The following is a 27,790-nucleotide window of genomic DNA, read 5'->3' on the forward strand; positions in this document are numbered from 1 at the left end:
CAGCTGGATCCAGGAGTGCAGAGACAGCGTGTATGTGTGTTCGTTTTCTCTCTCTCTCTCTCTCTCTCTTTTTTTTTTTTTGATTTTCCAGGGTGCAAAACATTTATTGATACATACCATAGAGCAACCTGAATATTGTCATTTTAAGTTACATAATTCTGAAAAAAGGGGGGAGGATTTCCCATCATATTTACATACATACATACATATCCTAACAATCTTAACCTATTTGAAGATGAGATACAGTGTATACTTTGTTTACATGCATGAATTCTGTTGCGTCCTCCTGTCTAACATCACTCCTTCATCTTCTGTACATTTGCTGTACAATGGAGGTACAATATGACTAAGCAGCTACCCTGCACCTCAAAGTTAAGGTGGACAACACGAGTGAGGCATCTTCTAGTGCAGATTGAGGTAGCCCCCCCCCCAAACACACACAAGCACATACACACACTCACACACGGAGGGATGCTGCATGGGAAATGCCTGATGAAGCTACCAAACACAGACACAAAGCAGGTGACGTCTGTACAGGAATGAGTTCTGAACGCCAACCAGGTATGAAAGGAATGTCAGCAAACAATTTGAACCTCTACTACAGTTTCTGGTTTCAGTGCTCACCAGGACAAGGTACAATCATAAAATGGCACTCAGTACTTCGCTCAGTGGATAACATTCCCCCTCTATAATCTGCCACACGTTCAAAAAAATGCCACTACAAAAAACAAGTACAGATCATATGAAACAAAGAAGTTACATAAGACACCATTAAAAGACAAAAGGACACTGAAGCATGAGTGAGCAGCATCTTAAATACCAAAGAGACGGGGAGGGCGCAGGTGGGCGAGGTGGACGGTTGGTGCCCAGTGCCTCATTAGCTGTGAATGTTGCTGTACACTCACTACTTTGATGTGGCAGGTAGGCCAGGTTTTTGGTTGGTATTTAATCCAAACTTGTATAGTCACAGTCATATGATGTATTCTGCAGCATAAGGAGACCTAGTAATGACTCATGCCTATCTGCATTTTACATTTCTGTCCACACTTTTAAGTGCCTCTCAGTTCTTGGGAAAATTATTTCAAGTAACCACCATTAACCACCATCTAAGTCTTGTTGAACTGAATATTCAGCATATTTCATGTCTTTAAAGGGCCATCTTTCCCGCTTAAGGTTTTAAGTAACAGGGGCATGATGGGAAACTGAGACAAAGTGTGGCACCAGGCATCCAACTCACCGTGGGTAAATAATCACATGACCTTCTGCTTGCCACTGTTGTACAGAAAAAGACTCACTTAAAAGGCTGAAATGTTGAACTGCTGCGTGTCGGCACCTCAAAAAGGACAACCCAACACCAAATATAAATATTAAACGAAACAATTTGTATTTCTGTTCAGTCTCTCATTTCTTCTACTTCATGCTTAACTGCCTCATCTATTAGAAAGAAGGGACTAACATTAACTTTAATAGATGTTGAATTTACCCAATTCTGATAAATTTACAACGTGAAAATAAAAAAGAAAGCCACACATACTGAATGCCTTTGGATAATCCTGTTTGAGATGCTTGTGCACTCTCAGTGCCACAGTTTATGCATGCATGCGTTTAAGAACGATTAGTGGAATTTGCACACTGCACAAATAAGCTGGCATCATTTTATAGTCATTACTATAATAATTTCTGGAGAGTGTGCAGTACCTAATGTTGATTTACGAGTGACAGTGCGATCTAGTGTCTCTAACTACATCACAAAAATGCCAACTGATCCTTCCTGTAGGATATCAAATAATTGGATGTGTGATCCACATTTGAGTTACTATAAATATGGATGCATCACTACAGTTCCGGTTAAATTCAGTGTATTATGTAGGAAAAATATGCACCAACACTATTTCATTTTTTTCCTCATTTTAAATATTCAGAGCAGCCAGTTTAAGAGAGATAACACAAAGTGAAATGCAGCTAATCTGAACACAAGTGAGTTTATGACAGTGAGATGTTGATATATGAGATCTGTATCTCCTTACTGGGTTAATGCAGGATGTTTAAAGCTGGCATAGGTCATGTGAACTTATTCCTGACTTTTTCCACTGTAACTGCACCCCTACACACATTCATGCACACACACACACACACACATAAATATGCCACAGTGAGATGTGACAATCTGCAGAGGAGTAGCAGTGTTTCTCCACAGAGCCATAGTCATGCGAGCAAAGGTTGTGTCCCAGAGTCACTCTCTCTCACATCAGCTGGTCACTGCAGGTGCAAGTGAGGCCTGATTGTGCTCCATGGAGATGACTAGAGGAAAGAAAACCAAGCCTAAACCTGGACAGGGAAGGAATCACGGGCTCTTTAGCTTTGTCAGTTTCTCCTCCTCAAGTCACTTCTTGAAAATGAGCACATTTTCATTTTCATTTCGATTTTTTCACTGTATTTTCTCAGTTTGGGGAGCAACTGCTGCCAAACAAGACATATGACATAAACAGATGTGCACAGTTTGTGCACACGCACTCACACGCACTCACACACACACACAGACACACTTGTGATGGACTGCTCTACATGTTCAGAGTGCTGGAGAAGTAAACGAGGAGGCAAGGTCTGTCCAGCAGCATGGCCTGAGAGGCTGCAAGGCCAGAAGTCCATCCTACATATGAGGCCTGGGGGTCTTTTGTCCTTGTGCTGTCACTGTAAGTCACACAAACCCCCTCCTTGTGCTGTCGCTGTCACGTCACCCACCACCCATACACCCAAGCCCCTGCCCCCATGAACGCACACATCACAGGCAGGGCTCCAGCCTCAGGTGGGGACACCTAGGCCACAGTCTAGCGACTGCTGTTCTTTATGGCTTCCTTTGCAGCTACAATCAGAGGCGTCAGGCTGGATAGAGGCTTCGCCAGCTTGAGGAAGGAGTGCTGCAGAGAACAGATAAAAGAAATATGTGGATATTAAGCCAAATATTTAGAATTGTAGATAGTTGATATTGATGATTTGGTAGCATCTGCAGTACGCTGAAAGACTAAATCTGTTATCTTCATTATTAACTAGCAAAGTTAACATCAAAATACATTAGTTTATAATTCAATTAGTATGACTTCTAAGTATTAAGACTGCATCAGTGCTATGAGTGTAACCCCTCCTTCCTTTGCTACTGTATCTTCCTGCACATCAGCATATAATTTAAGTGTTTGTGCATTTCCTTCAACATCATGTTTGAAGTTATAATACTGTCTGGCTGATGCTACATTACTCTTATTTCTACATTCAGCTGTAACAATACATTACAAGTATGTATCTGTGCTTGTATGTTTATTGAGGATAGTGTCTGTTCTACCTGGAGCAGCTCCTTGGCAGAGCCTCTGCGGTCCACATCCATCTCCAGACAGCGGTTGAGGAAGTCTCTGAACACAGATGACAGCCTCTCAGGGTTCTGCAGCTCTGGAGTCCCATTGGTTGCTATCAGGTACAGCGCCTGGAACAATGGTGAAGTCAAATAGGACATCAAATGAGGGCACTGCAAAATCTGCATACATACTGTATGACCACACATCATGAGTCATGTGTTGTGGCTGCACTTTGTGCCTCACCCTGAGTGGATTCTCATTCAGATAGGGTGGTTCTCCCTCCACCATCTCTATCGCCATGATTCCCAGAGACCAGATATCAACTTTTGGGCCATAAGCCTTTCGAGTCACCACCTCTGGTGCCATCCAGTAGGGCGTTCCCACCATCGTGCTGCGTTTGTTCTGCTCTGGAGTGATCTGAGCACAGAAGCCAAAGTCGGCTGCAAAGGGACACAGGGAGAGGGGAGGCGCAGTGCTGTGTTATATTCTTTGGCTGCATTTGGCTTTCGCACATTTACCCATATTTAATTTAAGTGGTCTTTCATTTAACACACCCCCATTTCTGAAACACTTCTCTCTCCAAAATGATGCTTTTTACTTTAATTCTACCACACTAAAGCCAAGGGCAAATTTTTTATGTTTGAACAAAAAAGTGAAGACTTACTGAGCTTGACAGATCCGTCCATACCCAGGAGGATGTTGTCACTTTTTATATCTCTATGGATCACCTGGTTGGAGTGTAGGAAGTCCAGGGCTTGAAGACACTGAAGAGAGGGAATGAAAAGCTAAAAAAATCTGACAGACACTGACTCTTTCAAAGGGAAGCCTGTACTAAACACAAATTTAGAAAGATTTTTCTCTTGGGTTGTTGAAGTGTTAAAAAAAAAAAAATTCAAATGTTTTTATGCGTCCACCAGAATGTGAGGGTCACAAGTCACAGGAGTGGTGGGTGCTATTGCTGATGTCAGAACTTGGCTTCTTACCTCTCTGCAGACTGCAGCAATCTGGCCCTCGTCCATGCAGGTCTCAGTCACTACATCTGTCAACGATCCACCGGCCAAGTACTCCATCACCACCCACAACTCATCTCCTACCAAATAACTAAAAGAAGGAAGAAGGAGAAAGATATACTCATTGTTTTGGTGTATTTTATATTGGGTTTTTCAGTTCAGTCATATCAATAACAAAGGCATACTGGTGGATCCCGGGACATATGCAGAGAATGTGAGTAAAACTTCCCAAGAAGAAGAACATAGAGAAGCATCTTCACAGTTTATGTACTTCATGATCTGGAGTTAATTACAACACACAGTAGGTGTTCAAGCTGGTTACTGCCAGCTGTGAACAACTGCAGAAAGACCAATGTAGTGAAATCTGGAAGTTGACAGTAACAGATGCTAAACATTTGAAGCTGAATGGTCACGTAGTTAAATTCTTCTTCACGTTTTAAAACAGTAGGTGGCAGTAATGTACCTAAGGACGAATGCTGACCGGCAATAAAATGCAAAAGGAACAAGAAGGAAATGAAGAAGAAGAAGAAGAAAAATGATCTGAAAAGCAGTCTCGGAGGATCCCTCAATGTCATTACAGTAACAACAGACACTAATCTTGTCCAACTTCTGACCACAAATCATTTGCTTTTGGCAAACAGATACATTCAGAGTGCTGTCTGAGTTCATTTCTGCAAGAGCCCTGAATCATCTGAATCAAACATGCTTAAAAAGGCAGTGGCAGAGTGTTATGAAACCTTGTATCGTTCTTCTACTCCCCATGTTGTGTGCAGGGGCATATAAATATGTGTAAAACTACTTGTTTTGAGGCAAAATAAAATGTCTCTGTCTCTTCACAAAAAACAAATATATCCCAGATTTATACCACTGTTTGTGTGAAAAGTGACTATGTATGTGAAAATGACCTGTCCAGGTAGTTCACTATGTTGGAGTTTTTGTTTTCCCTCATCACCAAGATCTCATTGATGATCAACTCTTTCTTGGGCTGCTGCTGCAGGTTCATCTGCTTGATGGCCACCTGGAGAAAAGACATGAGGAAGCTCAGCAAGGAAAAGGAAATAATGTACAGAATCTGAGTATCATCAACATTAGAACATAACTTACCTCTTGGCCAGTTGCTATGTCTATAGCAGTGTACACGGTGCCGGATGCTCTGGTGACACACAAGATCAAAATCACATTAATGAAACTAAGTAATTTATTGAAAGTTTTCAGAGTTTTATAGGACACACTTCAACACAAATCTGTTCGTCACTGTCACAGACTAAAACAGGCAAAGGAGAACACATTACAATCCACTTATATTTCTGTATTAATCTCCCGAAAAACACTTTCAAGATGAATGTATTATTCGGACTACAGACACACTATTATTTGATTAAAGCTAACAAGAATACCAATCACTGCTGGGACATAAAGACAGAGTTAGACAGAAAGGACGAGGTGGCATGTTGGCTTTATTGATGCCAAAGGCTTGAAGAGTTGGTTCTTCATTAACTAACTGTATGTAGCTCCTACACTGTATCTGCAAAAAATTTACGGTGTCCAACAGCTGGTCAAAGGAATGGTATGCAGCCATTCTGTCCTTATTTGGTAGAGTAACTCATGATACTAAAAGCCTTCAGCTGTAAAACTTCTGGTATTCCTGTCTTTCTCTTGCTCACCGCTACACCTGTGTACAGTCCGGAGCTTTGAATAATGAAGCACAGTTCCTGGTACTAATAAGTTACAGATAACCCGACAGAGAGTAAATAGACTGTTATCTGCTGTTTGAGATAGGAGCTTCCTGATCAAATATGGAAATAGTGAGCATGAAGAGATAAGTACACAGTTTTTATCTGTGCAGATGTGAACAGGGAGAGTGACAGAACAGCAGCAGCCTGAAAAGAAGAGAGCGAGAGAAGGCTGAGCTGATCTAGCCCTTGGCCATCTCAGGATACAGTACTTAATTTCCTCTCTACTTAGTTTCCTTGCAGTCATTCAACCTGACCCCCTGAAGTGGTCACTACAGCTCCTTCTCTCATGAAATTGCTCCATTTCATTAACTGTGAGGACTGGTTTATGATCATGGATGGACTTACCCTTGTCCTATTTTCTCGAAGCGCGTGTACTTCTTTTTGGGATCTCCCACACTCACAATACTCCCTGAGTCAGAGAGAAAGCAGGTATAAGATGATTGCACTTGTGTAGGCGCACACAGTCAAGATGGCCTTCACGCAAACACACAAGTACACAGAATAATACATCACTGAAAATAGAAAGCCAGGAGAGCTTCTGCTTTTCTATTTCAGACATTCCCTGCTCCGCAGTGCAGCCTCTCTGCTTGCAGTCTAAGGACGGCCACAATCAATGAAGAGAAGCACTCCAAATTTGATTATATTAGTGCTCCTCATTCTTTTGCATGATTCTTCAAAATACACATATTTAGAGCACCAGAAGCAACATGTGGAAAACAGTCGCTGGAAACCAAATATCCAGCCTGTCTTCTGAATCATAACAACAAGGTCATGTCCTCTCCCCAGTGCTGTCTTTGGCAATGTGAAGACATAAAGCTTAGGATGACTGTCTACAATTTTGGGTGATTTTGGTATTTTTCAACTCGACTCATATCTTTAATTATTTAAACTATCAAAACGAGATTAAGGACTTCACCAACAAAATAGTTCCTGGCAGTCTGGAGAAGGCATACAAAGGATAAAATTCACAAGAACTTTAACTTAACAGCTAAATAAATAACTAAACAGAGTTATTTTTTTAAAAACTGCTTTGGTGGCTGGTGAGAAATGTCTTAGGGCCCAAAATATTTCTAAAATTCTTCATCTGTTACATGTAAAAACATGTGCAGCTTTAAAGACACATACTCAGTCTCTCCAGAATCTCCTCGTCCGTCATCTTGGACTTCTTCCTCTGGCGGTCAGTGTGGCGGTACATTGTGTTAGACGTGTTCTCTGGCTGGACCTGTGACTCTGGAGGAGTCAGTACTTCTTTCACAGGGGTGGGAGGCTTTGGTGGGTCCATGACGGAGCGCGTGTAGATCTGCGAGGAGGGAAGTGAAAGTCATGTAGGCAGCGGAGGGAACTGCAATCACAGCAGAGCGATTTCACCAATCGCACCGTAAAAACTCACGGATTTGGTGTGCTCAGGCCGAGGCGCGATGACGGGAGGCAGTTCATCGTCATCCTCCTCCTCCTCCTCCTCCTCCTCCTCTTCCTCTTCTTCCTCGTCCTCCTCTTCTGACACAGGTGGGGCAATTGGAGGCTCTGACGATGACGTTTTGGCAGCCTGGAGGGTAGAGATGACAGTGAGTCTGGGTGCATGTAGCCACGAAGAACTAAAGGAGTACAATTTTTGCTCTAAGTTAAAAAAAGTTGTCTTTTTCTCGCTCTGTCTCTTTTTTTTCTGTGATGGGTATACTGTGATGATACCACAGTGAACGGCCTGCAAACCCCAAACAAGCCTTGTGCAGAGTTTGAGTTCTGGCCAGCTGACTTTCAAAAGAACTTTCACTAGCATACAAGCTGTAATGACGGCGAATTAATACTTAAATTGTATCAACCATGTAAGAGATACAGATCATATCATCAAACAAGTTTCTCAGAAGTAGTGACAAAATGAGCACATGTCGTCAACATAAACAAAATACAGTTAATCTGTTGTGATACTCAGTCAGTACATTTGACATTTTTGTGGAAAAAATGACAGAAATGAATGGGATTAAATTATCAGGAGCAATTTTGTTAATAGCTGATTGAAGTATTGTGAGTCCAGTGAGAGCTAAGGAGACAGGTGTTAAAAGAGTGAGGTGCCATTCAGTGCAGTTTATCTGAGGGTTTTTAGGCAACAGGCTGGTATATATTTAACTGTGCTGCAGTAGAAAACATGCTGCCACATTGTAGTGATGTGCAATATGGTGATTAACTGACAACATCCTCTTGATATGGAAAATACCTTTTAACAAGTGTGATTAATAAGCCTCAGGCATATTTATTATGCCTGATGTTCAGTCTTTACTGCTCCCCCATCCAAAACTCTGCTAGCCTTGGATCATCTTCCTCATATGGAATGGAAACATTTCATCTATTTCCAGTCCCGTCATGCATAAATGAAGCAGTGCAGCTTGGTTTTAGTGATTAAAGGGAAAGGGTCTGGCTGAAGGAAAGCCCCAGTCCTTCATTCAGACATACTGGGCCTCTGACCTGCTCCAGTGAGGGCTGGGCGAAGACTGCAGTGCAGAAATGAGCGCCTAGCTAACAGTAAGCAGTGCCATGTGTTTATTCTTACAGAGCCATGCGATAATGTCTACAATGGTGATGAAGTTACTGGCAATGTGGATCAAGTTGTAAGGAATATGAGCTCACACATGCAGTTTGACAGTCATCACAACCCTCTGTGGCATGCGCCCCTGCCCTGCCATTTCAGAGATGGTCCATTTGAAAAACAAAAACAAAAACATAAGGTGCTCTTGTGGAAGATAATTAATGCATGTATAAAATCAGAGACTAATAAATCAAATCATACCCCCTCGGAAATCTCAATACAGAGAGTGATGATGCCTCTAAAATCAAATATTGGTACGCATTTTGCAATAGCCAGTTGGCATAATCAGAATTAGATCCAATTTAGCTTCAAAGCCAATGCAGAGATAAATCATGTGGAAAGTAATATGGAGGAGTTACCTTGTCAAATAATGCGCTGCAGGTTCTAAGGCTGACAGGAGGCCCAGATGACAGCAGTCGGTTCTGAATGTGAAGGTTGAGAATGGGAGGATTTACTCAAAACAAACCCAAACAATGTTTAAGAGTCAGTGGACTTCAGGGGAAGGAGGGGGGGAAGGGGGCAGGGGTACGCTACTGAGGGATGGACGTCAGCTCCATAAATTGTCCTCCTAATATCAAGGGGCAGTAGGAGAGGACATGATAGAAACAAATCATGCCATGTGAGGACTGTCCTCGTCCAAGCCTAGAGCAATTCTTCCTCTCCATCTCTTCATGATTTCTCTTCAGATTTCTTGCGCAAAGTGTTATTTTAAATCAGCCTTTAAGTGGACGTTACAATAAGGTCAATAACTTCCACTTCTGTCCATGCACTCATAATTGCTCTCATGCCTGATTTCAACATTGTAAAGATGCAATCCATTATATTTCCAAAATCCAGTATTGTCTGTATTGTGAGACAGAGACAGATCAGAGACAGACTATCTCTCTTTTCCACTCTATTTCTTTGCATTGCTTTGTGAAGTAGCTTTTGCCATGCATTTTGTTAGAAACCTGACATGACTTAATTCAAACTTGACAGTTTTCCACATCAACTATTTATCACCGCAGGATTCTACACGAGAACGTTTACTCTTTGTGCCGTTTATGGCTGCGTTGGATTCTTGAACATAATTGTTCCTTAGACAGGAAAATGTTTTCACTGTTGATTAAAGAGAACGTTCACAAACAGGCTCTGTAACGCTCTCATGATAATGAAGTGGCTGCTCTCACTCGTCTGAAAGGATGGATACTGTTTCCTCTTTTACTATGGAACATTTTTCATTCCAGTCATAATGATGACCATCTAATAAATAAACAACACAGCTTGTATGACAACTTTTCTTGAGTTTTAGTGAGGTGTTCACAGTCTATGAAAGACACACTGTAAGTGCTGTGCATGCAGTTATGTGAACACTGGTCCAGCTGTCTGTGTTGGCTGAGAGATGAGTCCTGTGGTCTGACACACTAATTAGTATGTTAAGCGTGTTTCAGTTAAATATACTGGTTGCTATTGGAATTAATATGAGCTGACCACAGATATGGTTTAAGTGAAGGCTGAACAGGGGAAACTCCTCACATGTTACACTATCAATCGCTTAAAGGAACAACAAATGATGCTGCAACTCTGCCAATGTTTCTAAACACTTTGTTATTGCTTGGGCTTTTTTCACCACTATCATTTTCATTTCTGTTTATGGCGAAATCAAAGTGTTTGTTTTCTGCCAAAAATGGTCTTGGGTGAAGATATTTTCTGGTAGAAGCAGACACTGAGAATCAGATTTAACACATTAAAGTGGACAGCAGGCACAGGAAGTAAAGTTATTCTCTTAGTGAGGTCCTAAATTCAATAACAAAGTTTTGGTCTGATCAAAGCTTGCATTATGATGCAACACAGTGTTGCTTTATGTAGCACTATTATCTGCAGTTATGCACACTGAGCTAAGGTCAAGATGAGGCATTCAATTGACTCACAGAGGGTAAATGAAAACCAGAGATCTCATAAGACAACCATCTGTTTAACATCTAAATAAACATTATGGCTGAAACCAAAATGGCTGAAAACAGCTCTGTTTCTTCTTTAATCCTTGTAGACAAGGCAAGAAAACTGCAGGGCACATGTAGACTGTGGTGAGTGATAAGAAAATAAAGCATGTTGCTCATGGAAAAAAACACACCAACTCTCAAACATTTACCTACACAGCAGATTAGTAGAAGTTCCAAATAATCTGACAGAGCGCATCAGGTAGCTCATGATGAGTTAGCCTACCGTTTCTCTCTGAAAAGAGACAGTCATCTTTCACAGACCAAATACTGGCACCCCTCCTGTAGTTTTGCTTGCCTGCAGCCCCATTCTAGGATGAAATCTGTGGCACCGTAGCCAACAGCTGAGTCACCTCTGCAGACTGTGGACCTTTGGGGAAGTCCAAGGCTGAGATGCTCTCGAATACCTTCACTGGCCTGTACAACCTTTTAGACACACTGCCACACCCGCTTGCCCTTCACTGGCAAAGAGCCCTTTCAAGCAATAGCCCTGCATTAAGTGATACTATTGTAGTTTGCCTGAGGCAGCGAATCCCACTGAACAGACTTGGATTCCACTTCTTCACCCGGCTGAGCGTGTTCAGGCCAAGGCATTCAGAGCATAGATTACTCTGGTCAAAGCCAGGAATGAGGTCAGCACAGCGGGAGCCCTTCTAGATGCAGTTGAGCCTCCAGTAAAGCTTGTCTATGGGTATTTCAAAATCTGGTTAAGTCGATTGGAAAAATAAACAATGAGCAGCAGTAGCTCTCACGGCAGTCACTGTTTCTGTGCAGGAGCTGAGAACTGAGTGTATATGCAAAATTCAGGGCATAACGCTGCATAGTGAGGGCAGTAAGCCTCTAGAGGGGAACACACACATTAGAGGTAATGAACGCGCTGGAAAGTAACACAGTCTATCCCAGAAATTTCCAGACAGAGTGAGGACAATGTGAGAAAGATTTACTGCACTAGCCAGAGAGGTTCAAGAAGATGGAATAAAGCCACATAGTGTTGCAACTTACCTGTTAGATTATTACACTGCTAGGTGTATATAAACCATGAAGAAATATATTTCCATCCATATATTACATGAACTTGAGAGATTTTCCAAAGCATTGAAATAAGGCAGAGATAGCTCATGGCTAAAAGAATGTATTGTTCTTACTATGATAATCAGACAGTCAAGGGAGGTCAAGATATGCAGTGGAGAAATATCATCCCAAACAATACAGATAGAGGAGCAACCCCCAAGAAAATGTTTAATTAGCAACACTTTAATTAATTTAAAATGGATAGTAAGGTAGTTAGGTATTATTTGCTGACATATATTTTGTCATTTCTGCTAACAAATATTCTCAATAGTCACCAATAGTATTTATTTAGATGTAAAAAATAACACCAACCAAAGTAAGTTTGGATATAAAAGAACTCACCAGAGTGTTTGCTGCTATGTAACCATGTGCAGACTTGTCTGAAACAGAAAGGGACATTTTTTTAGATCAGCATACCAAAAACCTTTCATACTAATTTGATTTTCAGATTTGTATTTAAAATATTGGTGGTTGTTACTTTATTTAAGCAGTGTTTTAGTGCTGCTTACCTCCCGAGGTGAAGCTCATGTACTTCTGGTTGTTCACAGTCTCTTTGGAGTCATAGAACTTTAAGACGTCCAGCACGGCCTGTGGGTTCTTCTTCTGCTCCAGCTTGGTGATGTTCGAGGTCTGTAAGAGCCGTGCCCACTGCTCTGGGATACCCTGTGCAAACAGAGAGAGGTCAAATGTTAACATTTCTGAAGTGAAATGTAACACAGCCAGAAACGGTTGTAAAAGTAGGCTGCAGATGTAGTGATTTTGTGGGCTTTTAGGAGTCTGGATACAGGGGTGGAAAAGTCATCGCCACAGCTGAATGGTCAACAGGTTAAGACACCTGTCAATCAAGAGAAAATATCCTCAAACTTACCTCTCTTTAACCTTAAATATTCCACATAGAAAAATAATTTTTTGCATCCTCAGCCATTAGAAGAAAATCAATTTGTTAGCTAAAATCTTTTTTAGAATGTACTCATTTTGTATTTGGAGAGAGTAAAAATTTTACTGTCATTCCTGTCAGCTTTGTTGGAGTTACTATCTCAAAAGCATAAAATATAATATTTAAATGAGTGAGCTTTAGAGGTGCTAAGCTAGCTGCTCCACCTTCACCAAGTCTTTATGCTAAGCTAACCTAACTGGTTGAGCGTCTCATTTAACTCACAACAAGAAAGCAAACACATTTATTTCTCAAAATGCCAAACTAGTCCTTTTCCACATGATGTTTTTATCCTGTGGACATTTTACGGATGCTGAATGTAAATCAACAATGAGTTTCATTCATAGCATCTCTGTAAACTTGTGCATATTTTTATACTTAAAGCAAATGTTTGTTCAAAGAACAGTCGATTGTGCTGGGCCTCAGAAAAAGATGATTCTTGGAAGGGAATCAAGGGGCAAATCAACACTAATATACCGTGAAAGAAGTGAAATCAAAGGAGTTGGGTTTAAAACTGTCTTAATGGGGCTGTATGTGTCAGAGGCACACAGCTTATCAAATGAATAATGAACTGTGTGTTACTGATGTCATGGACTGCTCAGTGCTGCTCATTTGGAAGTCAAATAAACCAGAACACATACAGAATTCCAATGTATGAGAGTGGTTTTAACGGGAAATGATAAAGTCTTGGCTTTCTCATCCATTGTTTTATTTGGAAAAAAATTGAGTCTTCTTATGTGCTAAATAAAGATGACTAGACAAGAAATGTAAGTTATAGTGCATATTTTAATATACATAATGTGAAACAAGGAACCAACACCACTGACTAGTCTCAGTAATGAGCTATATAAACATCTCTGTGAGGTCAAAAATCATTATCAATCATTAAAAACATGCCAGTGAGTTTAGTTTTGGTGCTATTTTACTGTATGTGCTTAGAGTACCTTAGTGCTGGGGTTTGGCATTAAGCATTAAAAACACTTCTTTATGAACAACTGAAAAAAAGGAAACACTGTGTCATGGTATCATAATGTATATCTGGATTTGTATTAGAATACAACAACTACTGCAATCTGAAACTGCAGCTCAATTGTAATTTACCACCAAACACTGAAGGATTCCAGTGCAGGTTTCACCTGAAATAGGGAGATAGAGTGATTGTCATTCAAGTCACTTGTATTACCACATTTATCTATGAGGATGAAAATATATCATTGGTTGACTCTACTACCTCAGGGATTAGTGATTTTAGAAATGCGTTATCAGATGGAGACAGAATTTTAGAAGCACATCTGTCCATGTTCATGAGCCTGATTGTCAGGTGAAAGAGATACTCACTGTGAACTCTCCTGTTACAGCATCAAAGCCAACATGAATGGTGTGTTCAAAGTCTGAGGGTAGGGATATCTCAGGACGTTCCTTCTCCTTCTTCTTGTTTGCTACAGGTGACGAAGAAAAAAACGATTATAGGCTTATTAGTAGCATTCCACGAAGTGTGTCAGTGTGAGGCTGAGCGTGAGGGCGACATGTGGACAAAGATACTCACTCTTGTCTCCCCCAGGGAAAATGGAGCGCAGGCGGACTTTCTTGTTTTTCTCTTCAGGAGCCATTGGAAGTGGTTTAGAGGCGTGATTCAATGATGAAGAGTCTCGGGAACTACTGTTCATTCTCAAGGGGGGGGCTGGTGGTTTCTCTTCAATATCAACACTATCAGACATCTTTAGCAGCACTCACAATGTCCTGTGTGAGAGACAGAGAGAGCGAGAATTTCAGTGTTAAAAAGTCTGGTCAGTGACAGGTGAGGGTACAGTGTTGCTTTGGATGCATCAAATGTAGCTCCTTTGAACTTTGACTGATACCTTTCCCTAGTAAGGGGACAAAATACAATAATATCAAGGGACTAAACAGAGAAATTTAAGTTGATTTTGGCTGATTTTCAAATGCAGCAATGGCTGACCTTATTTGGTGTTGTTTGGCAATAGTAACACACATTATCTACAGTTGACTTTTCATTGGTGAAGTCCACATTTTCAATAAGAACACTGTGAATACAAAACATACTGTGAAAAGATTGATTCTCTTACCAGCAAACAGCCTAAAACCAAAATATATTAAATCTATAATGACATCATACTGAGAAAAGGTTGGTGACCTTTTGTGTTTTTAATAAACAAAGTCAGCAAGTTGAGTTTTTGTCAGTTAATTCTTTCAACATTACAGCAATCACCAGGATCTGTAAAAGTCTGACAGCTGATGTACAGCTGGGTTACACTGGGTGAAGGTAACAAGGAGATCTCAGATGTGATAAAATATCAAGACTTGCTAGCTTCATTCAGACAGATCAGATGCTTACAGAAGATCCCCAGGTCTAGTTTCAAAGTATTGTATTTTCAGAGCTTTGACCTATTTTAGCATTGTAACATGAAGAGTCCTGTCCTGCAGGTGTGAAAAATTCTCATGAAATCTTATGTGTTTAATTCTCTGCTAACAGCCTGATACTATGCACAGCAGATTTAGATTAAGAGGAAGAGACAACTCTTAAAATTGTGAACAAAATCATTATTCGAGTTCTTCCCCTTGCTGTGGAGTCTGGTGTCCAGTGGGTCTGTTCAGCTGTGAAAACGGTAACCAGGAGTTGATTGTAAGAGGAACTGGCAAGAGTAAACATTCCCATCACTCATCCTCTCATCTTCCATCTACCCTCTTCCCACTCCTCCATCTTAAACTCCTTCACAGCCTCACCCTGAGGCCAAGCCCATCATGTGATGTGCACCACAACCGTCCCAGAAAGCGGGCCGCCCGGGCCGCCCCCTTAGTGGAGACCTACATTAGCAGACAAAGACCACTCCTCGGCTCTTACACGCTGTTCACTGCCTCTGACAAATGACACATGTGCCTTCACAGTGGCCTTTACAATTTTATGTAACCGTCCCCTGCACAAGACGAAATCTAGCGAGTTACACTCTACGTTTTATTAACTTCCCAAAAGACCTGAATTTGAATGAAGGAAATGCACGAGTGGCAAAATGTAACATGGATTGACACAATGGTAATAAGCTATAATTTAATCAGATATGACTACACTGTCAGCATTATTACACCAGACCTGGTTGCTTTTCCTTCTGCTGCCTCACATCTTGAAAAAAATACTTCTTGTGATACAAATTTGTCAGTAATGTGTCATTTCCTCACAAAGCAGCTTGGACGAGACAGCCAGAAGAACTAAAATCTCACAAACTGTGTTCACTGTTTTTATAATCCTGCAGTGACTCTTTGACAGTCATGTAGATTTTGATGTATGTCTAATAAAAACTGCTTAGCCAACCTGACCACAAAACAACACAATTAGTAACTGATGGGTATTTTAATTATAGTCCTCTGCCATGAAGTTTATACACATAACAGATATGTCAAAGCAATCCAACCTTCATTCCTTCATTCTGTTACTGCCTATTGGATGAGTGCAGTCTCCACAAGAGAGGAACAGTTTCTAATCTACGGTAATCTAACAGTTTTTCCTCCTGTGAATAACATTAGCCATTCATGCACAAGTAGGCTGATTCTAATATTTTATTCAGATGAACTAGGCTACAAAATATTTGCCAATACTTATTATGTGAAAAAGTCTTCAACATCAAACATTGGTCTTAGAATAAAAACTTTCAACATATTCTTTATATATCACAGTATATATAACAGTGTTTTTTTGTTCCGCTGTGCTTGTGATGTGATGAGAATAAGAGAAATTTTGTTTCACAAACTGCATTGTGGTCCTTTCAATTAACTCTCAGCTTTACAATCACTGCAGGAACTTATGTGGAAGACAAAGGATCATAGTTTGTTGACCCCCACTATCACAGAAAAAAAACCTCCCCAAAAAAACCACAGCTCTTTTTGGGATTGAGATGACGTCGGTTTATTTCAAGAGAAACCGCTGAGTTTCCCAAAACAAGTCCCTCCTGACAGGTTGGTTGACTATACAAATGAAAGTTACATGCTGATCTAGCTTAGCTGCAGGGCACAAACTAGTAGTGAATAACCAGACAGCTTCAGAGAAACACTTAACACTGATCTTAATGTGCTAAAACAGTTTTAAGATTATTTTCCTGCTTTATTTCAAGGATTTCTGACTGGTGGCAGGGGTGGCTTTGCTGGCAGTTTCTCTCATGCTGGTTGACTCCAGACAGCAAACAGGTTCTCTTAGGCTGGAGGCTAGGCGTGTCACTAACAACAAAACCTGATAAAACTCTGATGTTTGCAAAAAGGAATGTCACAATATTGACATGTTAAAGCAACAGGGAGTCGCTGACAATGGAGTAATCCTGGCACCTGAGGGGGACAAAGGCAACGTGAAGTTGCTGAGACAATGGGAAAGACATGGTGGTATGTCATGGAAGCCTTATGCGCAGACTAAAGAGGAGACTCATGCTATACAAATGAAAATATAAGCAGGATTCAAGCTTTCACCATGCGGACAAAAAATGGCTCCAAAATACCTTTAAAGAATTATGTAAATATAGAATCTGCCAGTTATGGAGTACTTTCTTGACCAAAGAAAATTAATAAAAAGGTTAAGAATCTATGCTTTGCTGTTATTATGGATCTATGCTAACTGGTCCACACAACAGAACAAAGTACACAATAAACCATTTGAACCTTAATTAGCTTTGCCACTGAGACAAACTTCATACCTTGAAAACAATCAGTGCATTTCAGTATTTCTTCAATACCATTCTAAACTTACAGAATATTGTGCATACTCCCTTACATATAACTGGAGTCTACAGTTGTTTTCCATTACAAAGACATATATATAAGCACCTCTGTCCTATTGATGTTAATGCAGCTGTGACTGATGCGTCTGTTAGTCCATTATCATAACCTTCTGGACACCTTCTTGCCAGCTATGGTATGTCATACAGCTTTTATGGTCACGTACACGATTGTAATCACAATCATGCATATGTGCACAAGTGAGACCTGACAACAACGACTGGGATCTAATCGATCAGGTCACTATCTGGTCAGCAAATTCAAAGGAAAAAAATCAATGGCTGCAACATCAGATAATGACGATTTGATGGGAGGTTTTGAACCCTTTAAACATGAAATAGATATTTTCTTAAGGTCCATTGGTGAATCATACTGTATGTCTCTCATCAATAATCCTGTCCCCCTTGGATGCAAGCAACACAGAATGCACTTACATAAAACAGTGAAGGTATAGCGCATGCTCCTAAATATGATAATTTCAGTAAAACAGCCACTGGAGAGCGGTGTGAATGAATTATGCAGCTGAGCAACACGTCAGCGTCTGACTTTGGTCATTTCTATATCAGGCAGCAGCGAGAATCTGAGCTGCCAGATGAAGAATACAACAGGAAACCACAAGTAATCAGTTTTACATACTACAAATCTCTAACTGTGGTCCTCACTGCTGTGTGGCTTTCTGGCTAATCATCGCAGCTGCAGCAGCTCCGCTGGGCGGTCAGAGGGACGGCTAAAGATGGCAGATTCATGGAGGCCCAGACATTACTGATTCTTCACTCACATAAAACACTGACCTATTTACTGTGCAGGCTGACAGGCAGGCAAGCAGTCAGTGAGTGCACTGTCCCTGAAACAAGCAACTCCTATTTCTGAAACACACATTGGCTAGTCTCTCAACATCATAAATCAGCCCTACGTCTGCCTTTTGCCTGACACTGAAGATCGTCTTTCATGAGGCTGAACGATTTCAGCAGACACAAAGAGAAAAGATCACAAAGAGACCAAATTTTGTCAGAATGTAAAACAGGAAAAATGCAGTTGCAACACTGATCCCCAATATGCTAATTTGTCAGAAATTACACAACCAAACCTCTTTCTGCTTGGCTTGCTTTGATAGGATGTGATGTTTTGACAGCGATACATAAATGTCTAAAAAAACAAAAAGACACACACAGACACACGCAGACACATCAGCTCGACTCAGATATTACTGGGGATGTTTTCACATTTCTCTCCCATAAAATATTAATCTATCCATGAAGAGCAGGCATTTTCTCTGCTCTTTCAAACATTAATGCTGAATTTGAATGGCTAACACAGGAAGAGGCTCTAATCTTGAGCCCATGGCGGCCCAGTAATGGCCCCGCAGTGGGGGGAGGGCTCCATAAGCCTGGCTCTTCATGCCCCTGATTAGGACATGCTCTCTGTTTGACTTGGCTTTAGCTTTGGCTGTGCTTCTTTGAAGGATGCTGATTACTTGGATGGGATGGACAGCTAGAGGACATTCAAAGGATAAGGAGGAAGGGGGAGACACTCCAGAGCCACAGTTTAGCATTGTTATCTCCTTTATCTTGGTGCTGTCCATACAAAACTTCTACTGGCCACTGGAGAGTGTTTTATAAACACTTTATCAGAAAAGTTGTCCTATACTGTTGGTAAGAGCAGAGGAAGACCAGTTCATTGGACAACCCTCATATAATACTAACACACACACCAAGAAAACCTGAAAAACACAACAAAAGACAAATGCGTCACCCAGACATTAAAGCACTGGAGTCCAGCAACACCCAGATGTCAAAATGTTACTGCACAAATGCTCCTCTCTCACATGGATGGCCTCTCAATGTCAGAATAAAGCACACAAAGTCACAGTGTGGATGCCATGAAATGCCATCCCACTTCAATTTTAAATGAAGGTTAGGGGAGGACGAGGAGGAGGAGGAGGAGGAGGAGTTTGATGCTGTCTTCGATTCTGTTAAAATAGGGCTCCCTTTGAAAAGGAATATGAGTATTTTGGTCATAATTTATGGTCACAAGATCAAAATCTCAAGTGAGGACATGCCACAACATCTGAAAGGAAATCATCAAATCTAATTGTAGTATAATTAATTTATTTATAGCCTATAAAAAAATGAACATTGAGAAACATGGTTTTTTGACTTAGAAACACAATATTAAGTGACTAAGTGTTGACACCTGATGGTTATTGTGGTATTAAATTGACATTTTGAAACATTTTTCTAAGGATTCATTTCTTCTACTTCTGTTGAACCCAGCCTTCCTGGAACTGGGTTCTCATGGGTGTGTACAGATCTGCAATTCATGTTCTCTTTTTTCAAACCAGCACCACAACCTTAACCTACCTAAACCATACCATAGCTGTTACGCAAAGATATCACAGAAAGAGAAAAACTGCAGTCACTAAACGCTAAAAACATAAGTGTAGAATATCAACACTCGTGTCTGGTGACAAGTTTTGGGCTTTAAGTGTTAAAAAGTTTGACAGTTTATGAAACACACATATTCACTGTCTTGCAGACAGTTAGATGAGAAGGTTACTACCACTCATATCAGCCGGCAGCCAGTTAGCTTAGCTTAGCACAAAGACTGGACACAGAGGAAAAAGATAGCCTGGCTTTGTTCAAAGGTAATCAAGTCTGTCTACTAACTCACTAATTAGTTTGTTTAATCCAGTTTCTGCACATATTAAATCCAGGTCTTTGTACCTAAAAAGAGCTGAAATTTCAGATTGTGAAGCCAACAAACATAACACACAATGAAACTGGATTTTCCAAAACATTAAAATACAGCTGCCTATTGCTGTATACAACTGATGACTGTGACCCAGTTACTGTTCTATAATAATTTTTGACATATCAGGTTTTGTCTCCACCTCTTTGTTTTGGTCCTCCCTCTTCTGTCAGACTCAGTAACTCTACTTTGCATACAGCTGCCAAAGTTTGGTTCATGAAAGGGACAAGTCACAGCTATCTCATCAGTTTGCTTATAACAGCTGGCAGTTGAGACGGGGGGTGCTTGAGTTAACTCTCAACTCGCTGACCAAATTTTATTTAGTTCACTGTAAGAACAAAAACTTCCTATTCATAGCTCATATTTCATTCACATATCATTAATGTTTGATAAGCTTAATAAAAGCTTCATTACCTATCAATACTGATTCAGTTGTTGTCACTTTTCAGAAAGTGCAGAATTGTTTCTTTACAGTGTGTTAATTGATTCACAGCATGAAGCAGAGCCACTGCTTTCATTACTGAATAAAAACATCAGAATGAAACTTTTATTCCAGCTTGTATTTTTGGCTGATGTACAGTACATGCCTTGGGAGAAAGCTATGAAAATGTTGATCTTTAATCATGTTGGTATAAAAGGCTGATACCCGTTCATAATATGCTAACTAGAGCAAGATTACACCATATCAAAGGGAAACTACTTGAAACATCCATTCACACTTGCATCCCTCTGAGCAAAAATCTTTCTATTCTCCTATCAAAATTATTTTTACTAAGGAACAAAATGCCAGCAAACACTTAAGTTTCTTCAAGTAGTTGGTGTTGCTATTATGCAATGCAGGTGCATAAACAGTTCTTATCAGTAACCAGTGATCTACCATTTGCCATCAGCCAGATATCTATCTGACTGCAGCCTTTTTTCAAGGACTACTTTGAGAAATCTAGATAGACGAAAAAAATTACACAGCAAAGAAACTGGGTCACGCAGCAGTTTCCCATTGTGGATATAAAGACACAAAACAAATCGAGGTCCTAAACTCCACAGAACTAAACCTCTCATATATCTCAGGTTGAGCAGTTTGAGCTGAGGTGCTGTTTTTTTTTTTTTTTTTCACAGAAATCTACCTCAAGATTACACATTTTCTGATTGAACCGTCATTTAATCTCAATCAGAATCCTGCAAGGCACCTTTCCTTTAGCTGTTGGAGCTCATAAATTGATCTTGTCCCAGTGCTAAGAGACTGAAAAAGCATGACAATAAGAAACATCCTCCCTGGCTGCCTTACTGTCAACTAACCTGACGTTCCTCAAATCAAAAGCAAAGCAGAAAAAACAGGTTAGTCTCCACTCAAAACGTATTTATTCGCAACAGCCTACAATCCACAATGATTCTCATTTTACCAAGCATGATCCCTTTCCCAAACTCCCCTGCTGGGGAGGCTTCAGAGCTCACTGTGTCATTTAATATTTAGCTTGGGTGAACCCATCCCCACCCCCCAGTGCTGTGTATGCACACAAACGCACATGCACTCACACACGCACGCGCGCGCACACCCACACACACATATTTTTAAACAGAATTTTTGTGCATTAACATCTCAAAATAATGGATTTAGCAGGTGTTTTCTGAGATAATTTAATTAACTGTGTGCACACATTTTTTTGATAAGGACATGTCAGCAGCAGAAGTAAACAACAGCGTATTAAAAGCAGGAAACAAAACTATTGAACGGTCTCAGCTGACAAAACTGTGGTGCACTGTGTTCTGACAGTTTGAGCTGCTCCCTCCGGATGAGTTACAAGTCAAATAAAAGCGTTAAAGTGAAGCAGTTTTTTTTCATATTCAGGGGTACAAATGTACTTAAAAATATGGTGGCTCATTCTGTCTATTAAAAGCTTGATAAAATCTGCTATCTTATTTCCAAGATCACTGACACCACTGGTTGCCTGTTTTCAGGGATTATTCCTTCCTTCAGAGGAGGACCTAATTTTATTCAAAGCACATTTCTGTAACTGTTAGTTTATTCTGATAGGGACTTCCTGTCTGACAGACTATTTATTATACTAATATGTAATGATAGCTTTTCTGTTCTCCCTGACAGAGTGAAATGTCTTATTTTCAGTCACAGTTCATCTTGAAAAACTAAGTGGATTTTTGCATTAATGTTCTACTCCTAACCTTGAATTCAAGTCATCAGAGGTTGTAAATATGAATTTTGCATGCACTCAGGTCCAAAATAAAGACATGAGATGGTGACAGAAATTTGAGGCTGCTGTGGACCTGTCCCACTTTATGTCACCAACATAACAGCTTGAATACCTTTATAATGACATTTTATCTTTCTTTGAAGGTTGGGATTGCAAGTTTGCGAGTGATTTACAGGAAGCAGTGACAGAATCAAACAGAAGACACTGCTGTTATAAATGATGTATCCTGGACCTCCAGGACATAGGGATGCCCAAAACCTTGAATACTTATACATACTTACTTCATACAATTTTGAAATTATAAGTTAGTGGCTGGAAGCCATTAAAACATGAATAAAGTGACTACACTGTAAGTAACAAGCCACACACTATATCACTTTTAAACACAACAAGCAAGCACCACCAGTGGCTCAGTGGAAGTGATTCGACGTCCTTCACAGTCGGACCCTCACTGTAAGTGTCTTTGGGTTTCAAATACTCTACTGCAATACTGAATTTGGTGAATTTTAATGCCAAATCATACTTTGAACTTAACTTAACTAAACCTGTTAGGACTAACAGGCTCTTTTACATAACTGAACAATCTTGAATCAAACTGTATTTTGGATTCTTACTCCAAAAGAATTACAGTAAGTTTGTGTCTTACAAAGATGGAAGCACTAAGCAGAGGTCAGGCCACTCTGTACTGTCCGCTTTGAGGCACCAAAATGGTTTTTGCATTAGTGTGGCATGGATGGGCAATATTTGAATGCCAGCTGGAGGCAGAGAGGGGAGTGGATTCCCTCCTGCAAAGCCAGCTGGTGCACCTGCTCTCAGTCGAGCTGAAAGGGTTAAAACTCGTCCACTTGTAAAGGCGGAACAAGGGAAGAGTGAAAGCAGCTTGTAAACATGTATATGCTTTACCTATATGGTATTTCTCCAACACTACATAGGTTGCATTTATGCAAAGTCAGTTAATATGTTGTTCTGACATAATGTGAAGTGTAAAATCCTTCATATATGGGAAATAACTGTTTTGCAGATACCTCTGAATTTTTCATTGAGCTGAGAAAATTCACCACCTTCCTAAATGAAATGACCTAATTAAAAACCCTCAACCTTAAACATCTACAGCAGTAAAATGTAACATCAATGCAGCAGTCATTTTAATCTGAAAACATCAGATACAACAGCACAATACTGACAGGAAACATTTTACTGCATAATGAGTATTTTCACTTTGATACTTTAAGTACATTTTGTTGATAATATGTGCTTTTACTTAAGTAACATTTTGCACGCAGGACTTTTAATTGTAATGTAGTATTTTCACTGTGTGGCATATGTACTTTCAGCCTGGCTTACTACAACAAGCCATACATTTACTTGTGATCATCTCTCCCCTGCCTAATGTATATAGCTGTATTATTATATTGCACAGACAAATACTACCACGAGACTACTATTTGTGTCAACACATGAATCAACTGAGAGACGGCGTGTTTCCACACACAGTAGTTACACCTCCATGCAGCTGAGAAAAGAATGCAAACTTCTTATAGTTTGTTTGGAGGCAAAGAGACAATGTGACAACACAGCTCTGCGCGATCTTCAGCTCAAAGGTGTTTTTTTATTTATGACAGATGAGTAATTCCCTTCTACCTGGTGTTACAAATGATGGATCATGTTCATATGAGTGTGTCTCACCTCGGGAAACACAGCCAGGCAATCAGAGCAAGTTTTAAGAGTGGACAGAGTCACCTTTTGAACCACACCTGAGGTGATTGGCAGTCTTGTCCTCCTCTGAAAACTCATCCCACATGATGGCATCCAACATTTTATATTTCGCGGCCTCTTCCTCTTCAAACAGCATCAAGTTCAGACACTCCTCTTGCAAACTCTTGACCCAGTGAAACTTGTAACTCTTAAGCCACCTGAATCCTTTTCCTTCTCTGCAACATCTCATCCTTTTATTCTCTACCATCTCCATTCCCCCATTGCACCATCCTACTGTAAAGGCTTTAACACTTCTTACTTTCTAGAATCTTGAATCCTCCCAAGATATTTCTCTGGCTCTCTTGAAGCCACATTTTCAATTTGTGCTTGATACATCAGAAACAGTGTAAGTCACATAAGGACTATCGTTGTCACAAACAAACACATAAACATACAACACACGCACACACACACACACACACACACACAGACAAGCAACCTTATTCTAAGTAGCAACGGACATCAAGTAGGGAGATTATGGAGGGAGTTGTGTCAATGTGTCAGTGTGTGAGTGTTTCCTCTGTTACTCTCTCTCTCCCTGTCTCTCTCCATCCATCTCTCTCACTTACTCCCCCTCCCCTTTCTGAGACAAAATGGCCAGATGGCTTCCAATCCTACATGCTAATCCACAACACACAGACTGTAGCCCTGACACACCTACCACAAGACTACTGCTCTGCTTCAGACAGCTATGCCCTTAAACCCACACAAACGCCCCACATGAGGCCAGTGCACATTTATAAACTGTCAACACGAGTCCTTAACGATAACTACACTGGACAATAGCGGCATAACTCACTCAGACTAAGTCCTCAACAGATGGAGGCCGACTTGTGTGTGCTGTGTGTCTTACTATCATATTTCAGCCAGCCCAGTTAGCAGGCTATATGCCAGGATGAGGTTCTGTGTCCACTGCTTTTGTTAGCTGAGGTGCGGTAAGAGAAGCTGTGTGTGTTGGGTTACACAGGCCAATGGAAAACATGGGGAAGCCCAGAAGCGCACACTAAGCCATGGAGACGTGCAGGCAGACATACTGAAAAAAGAAAGGTGTCACATTGCTTCAGTGTGCAAATAAAGTTGTGCTTTCATCACTTGTTCTCTTTGACTTTGCCAAACAAAAGAGCAAGACAATTTTTGGTTATATGTACTTCAAGACAAGGAGGTTCTGGTTGTCCTCAATGCAAAAAACACAACACCTGCCTGACAAATCAGGCTACAATAAAATAATTATTTAAGCAAAAATGTCATATTTCTTTGACAAAGCAGGGAAAGTCACACCCTCATTTAGTACAGAGCGTACGTCCAAATGTAGATTTGTATATCATGTGATTTAGTAAATGATGTTTCCCTCCCTTCAATCTTTTGAGGTAAAAATTAAATGGAAAGTGTCCACCTGAAATGACACGAATAATAAAAGTAAAAGGGTCTGTTGTGAAAAGGCACAATAAGTTTGGATTCTGCATGCACAATTCATTTTTACATCATAAACAGTGTGCTTATGGTACAGTTTTTACTTTTATAGTCGGTAACACAGAACACACACGTACAGTACATCGGACCTGAGACACTACCACCTCTATACTCACAGTGGCTTACGTCTGCAAGCTTTCTTTGCAAATATACAATTTTCATGAGGTGCGTGTAACCTGCACAGAGACAAACTGGTGGAAAGCAATTCAGACAAAGACTGACACAGACATAATAAAACACAGAGATGTTAATTAAGAGTGTCGCACAGCACCTCTGATTGTCTCTCTGCCTTCTGATTGTGACACTGCGTTTGATTCCTACTACAGGCCTGGTCCTGTCTGCCAAATCCATGGCTCTATAATGTGCTGGACTGGCAAAAATTATTTAAGGCGCTGACAAAATTCCCAATGAATTTCAGGTAGAAGCTATAGATTAGATCATCAAATTATGTTTCTGAACTGATGAAGGGACAAAGGAGTGGCTATGGCAGTTTAGGTTTTAGCAAAAACAGCAGTAGACAGAAACCCCTTGCATGAACACAGTGAGGGAAAAAAAAGGGAGATGCCTGGACAGACAGATTACTGGTGAACGGAAGGGCATGTATCACATCTATATTAATATAAAAGGCCAGTGTTCGAAGGGAGTAGCACCTTCAGTATCCCATCCCCCAATACCCCTCCACAATCATCTCGCCCTCCCTCAATCACTGACATGACTCCCTAACATCCCTCTTCCACACGGCAGACAGACAACAGGTCTCCCATCAGGCCCTGCTCCTCACAAGCCAGAGGATGACTGCGCTTCCTGGGAAAGGGATTTCTCCCTCCCTACACGTTAGATCTGATACCACAGTCTAAATGAGCAGACGTGATGGGGAGACACATACCGTAACCAATCCATCCATCCTCCTCCACCAGCGATGGCTGTGGGAGAATCCAAAGCAGAATAGCTCAGCTTTCACAGGACCGGCCCCTACCCCCACTCCGATCCCCAGTGAAGTCAGGTGACCAGATGTTGTATATCTCCCTGTCACTACAGCCGCCATGAAACTGCTACACACATCCATGTTAAAGCCAGGAGACAGAGGCACGTCTCTGCTGTGTGTGTGTGTGTGGTCACAGAAAGATAGAATAGCCATTTCTTCATGAAACCCTCCCTAGAAAGGCCATAAGTGAGGCAGTGCAGAGATAACAAAAGAGCATCCATCAGTGTATTAACCATCCATCACCACCCCCCCCCCCCCCCCCCCAACCACAGCATATACAGCTCTCGGGTCTACAGACCCAAAATAGCATTGCTTCTTTTTTGTTCCAGTGTTACCACTGCAGCTGCTGCATTTCTCTAGGACTGATACACACACACGCAAGCACACACTCGCAAGGCCCGTACAAACACCACCATTGATTCTAACACCTCCCCATCAATAAAGATGCTATTTGCGAGGCACAGGGGAAGGGCATACAGAGATGATGTGATGCAGAGGGGGGTATATGATGATACCCAACATGTCCAGCCCATCTGATGCAGACATCCATATCCATCTCGCCCTCACGGACGGACTGCTGATGAAACAGCTGCCTCCTTAGTAGGGCAGAATGCAGAGTGAAAGAAGAAGAAGAAAAAAAAAAAGGCTACAAAGCACCCCTACATACACAGCCCCCCCCCTCCTCCTTTCCCCTCCTCCCTCCTCCCCCCCTCCACATCCCATATTGCATACAGAGAGAGGGAATTACCTGAAATATGTCTTCACATTCTCTTGCTCACTGTTTCGCCTTTGAGCCCGGAGCTCTGGTGGATTCATCGTCAACCGTACAGTCCTATTGACAGTTTAAAGGCAGGAGTGCCATTCTCTTGTCAGACCAGTTCCTGACCCTAAAAGCAAGCTTGTTCGGCAGGCTGGATGCTTCACTGGCTGCTCACTGTTCCCTAGCCCATGATGTCATCCACCCTGGTCTTCCCATTGGCTGAGAGGCTGAATATTAATACAGGCAGCAGGTCCGGGGGAGGAGGCAGCCGACAGGCAGACGGAGTTGGTTTGGTGGTTGATGGAGAAAAAAAACCCTGCTGAGTAGGAAATCCGGGAGGGAGAGATTATATGTTTAGTTCAAGTGCTTTTCTTTTGCAGACTTCTAAGGCAGTGGTCTGTATTGAAAACCTCTATATTGATAAATGTGTGTGT

At 41.0% G+C, this 27,790-nt stretch overlaps 1 protein-coding gene across 2 annotated transcripts; it reads right to left on the bottom strand.

The window, feature by feature from the left end:
• Window positions 1-18: 18 nt before the first annotated feature.
• LOC124070263 (serine/threonine-protein kinase PAK 3) lies at window positions 19-27,550 on the bottom strand. Of its 2 annotated transcripts, XM_046409989.1 has the most exons (16): window positions 27,345-27,550; window positions 14,205-14,398; window positions 13,997-14,097; window positions 12,234-12,387; window positions 12,067-12,104; window positions 9,034-9,096; window positions 7,484-7,639; window positions 7,219-7,393; window positions 6,439-6,502; window positions 5,462-5,510; window positions 5,263-5,375; window positions 4,331-4,448; window positions 4,012-4,111; window positions 3,591-3,787; window positions 3,338-3,475; window positions 19-2,918 (listed from the first exon to the last, which is right to left on the bottom strand). In XM_046409989.1, the coding sequence occupies exons 2-16, from the start codon at window positions 14,374-14,376 to the stop codon at window positions 2,829-2,831; spliced, it is 1,728 nt and encodes a 575-aa protein (XP_046265945.1). In that variant the 5' UTR covers window positions 14,377-14,398; window positions 27,345-27,550; the 3' UTR covers window positions 19-2,828. The 2 variants fall into 2 exon arrangements, with proteins under 2 accessions (XP_046265945.1, XP_046265946.1); XM_046409990.1 differs by lacking the exon at window positions 9,034-9,096.
• Window positions 27,551-27,790: the final 240 nt, after the last annotated feature.

Source organism: Scatophagus argus, chromosome 14, assembly GCF_020382885.2.
Source record: "Scatophagus argus isolate fScaArg1 chromosome 14, fScaArg1.pri, whole genome shotgun sequence".
In the NCBI taxonomy this organism is placed as follows: Eukaryota; Metazoa; Chordata; class Actinopteri; family Scatophagidae; genus Scatophagus; species Scatophagus argus.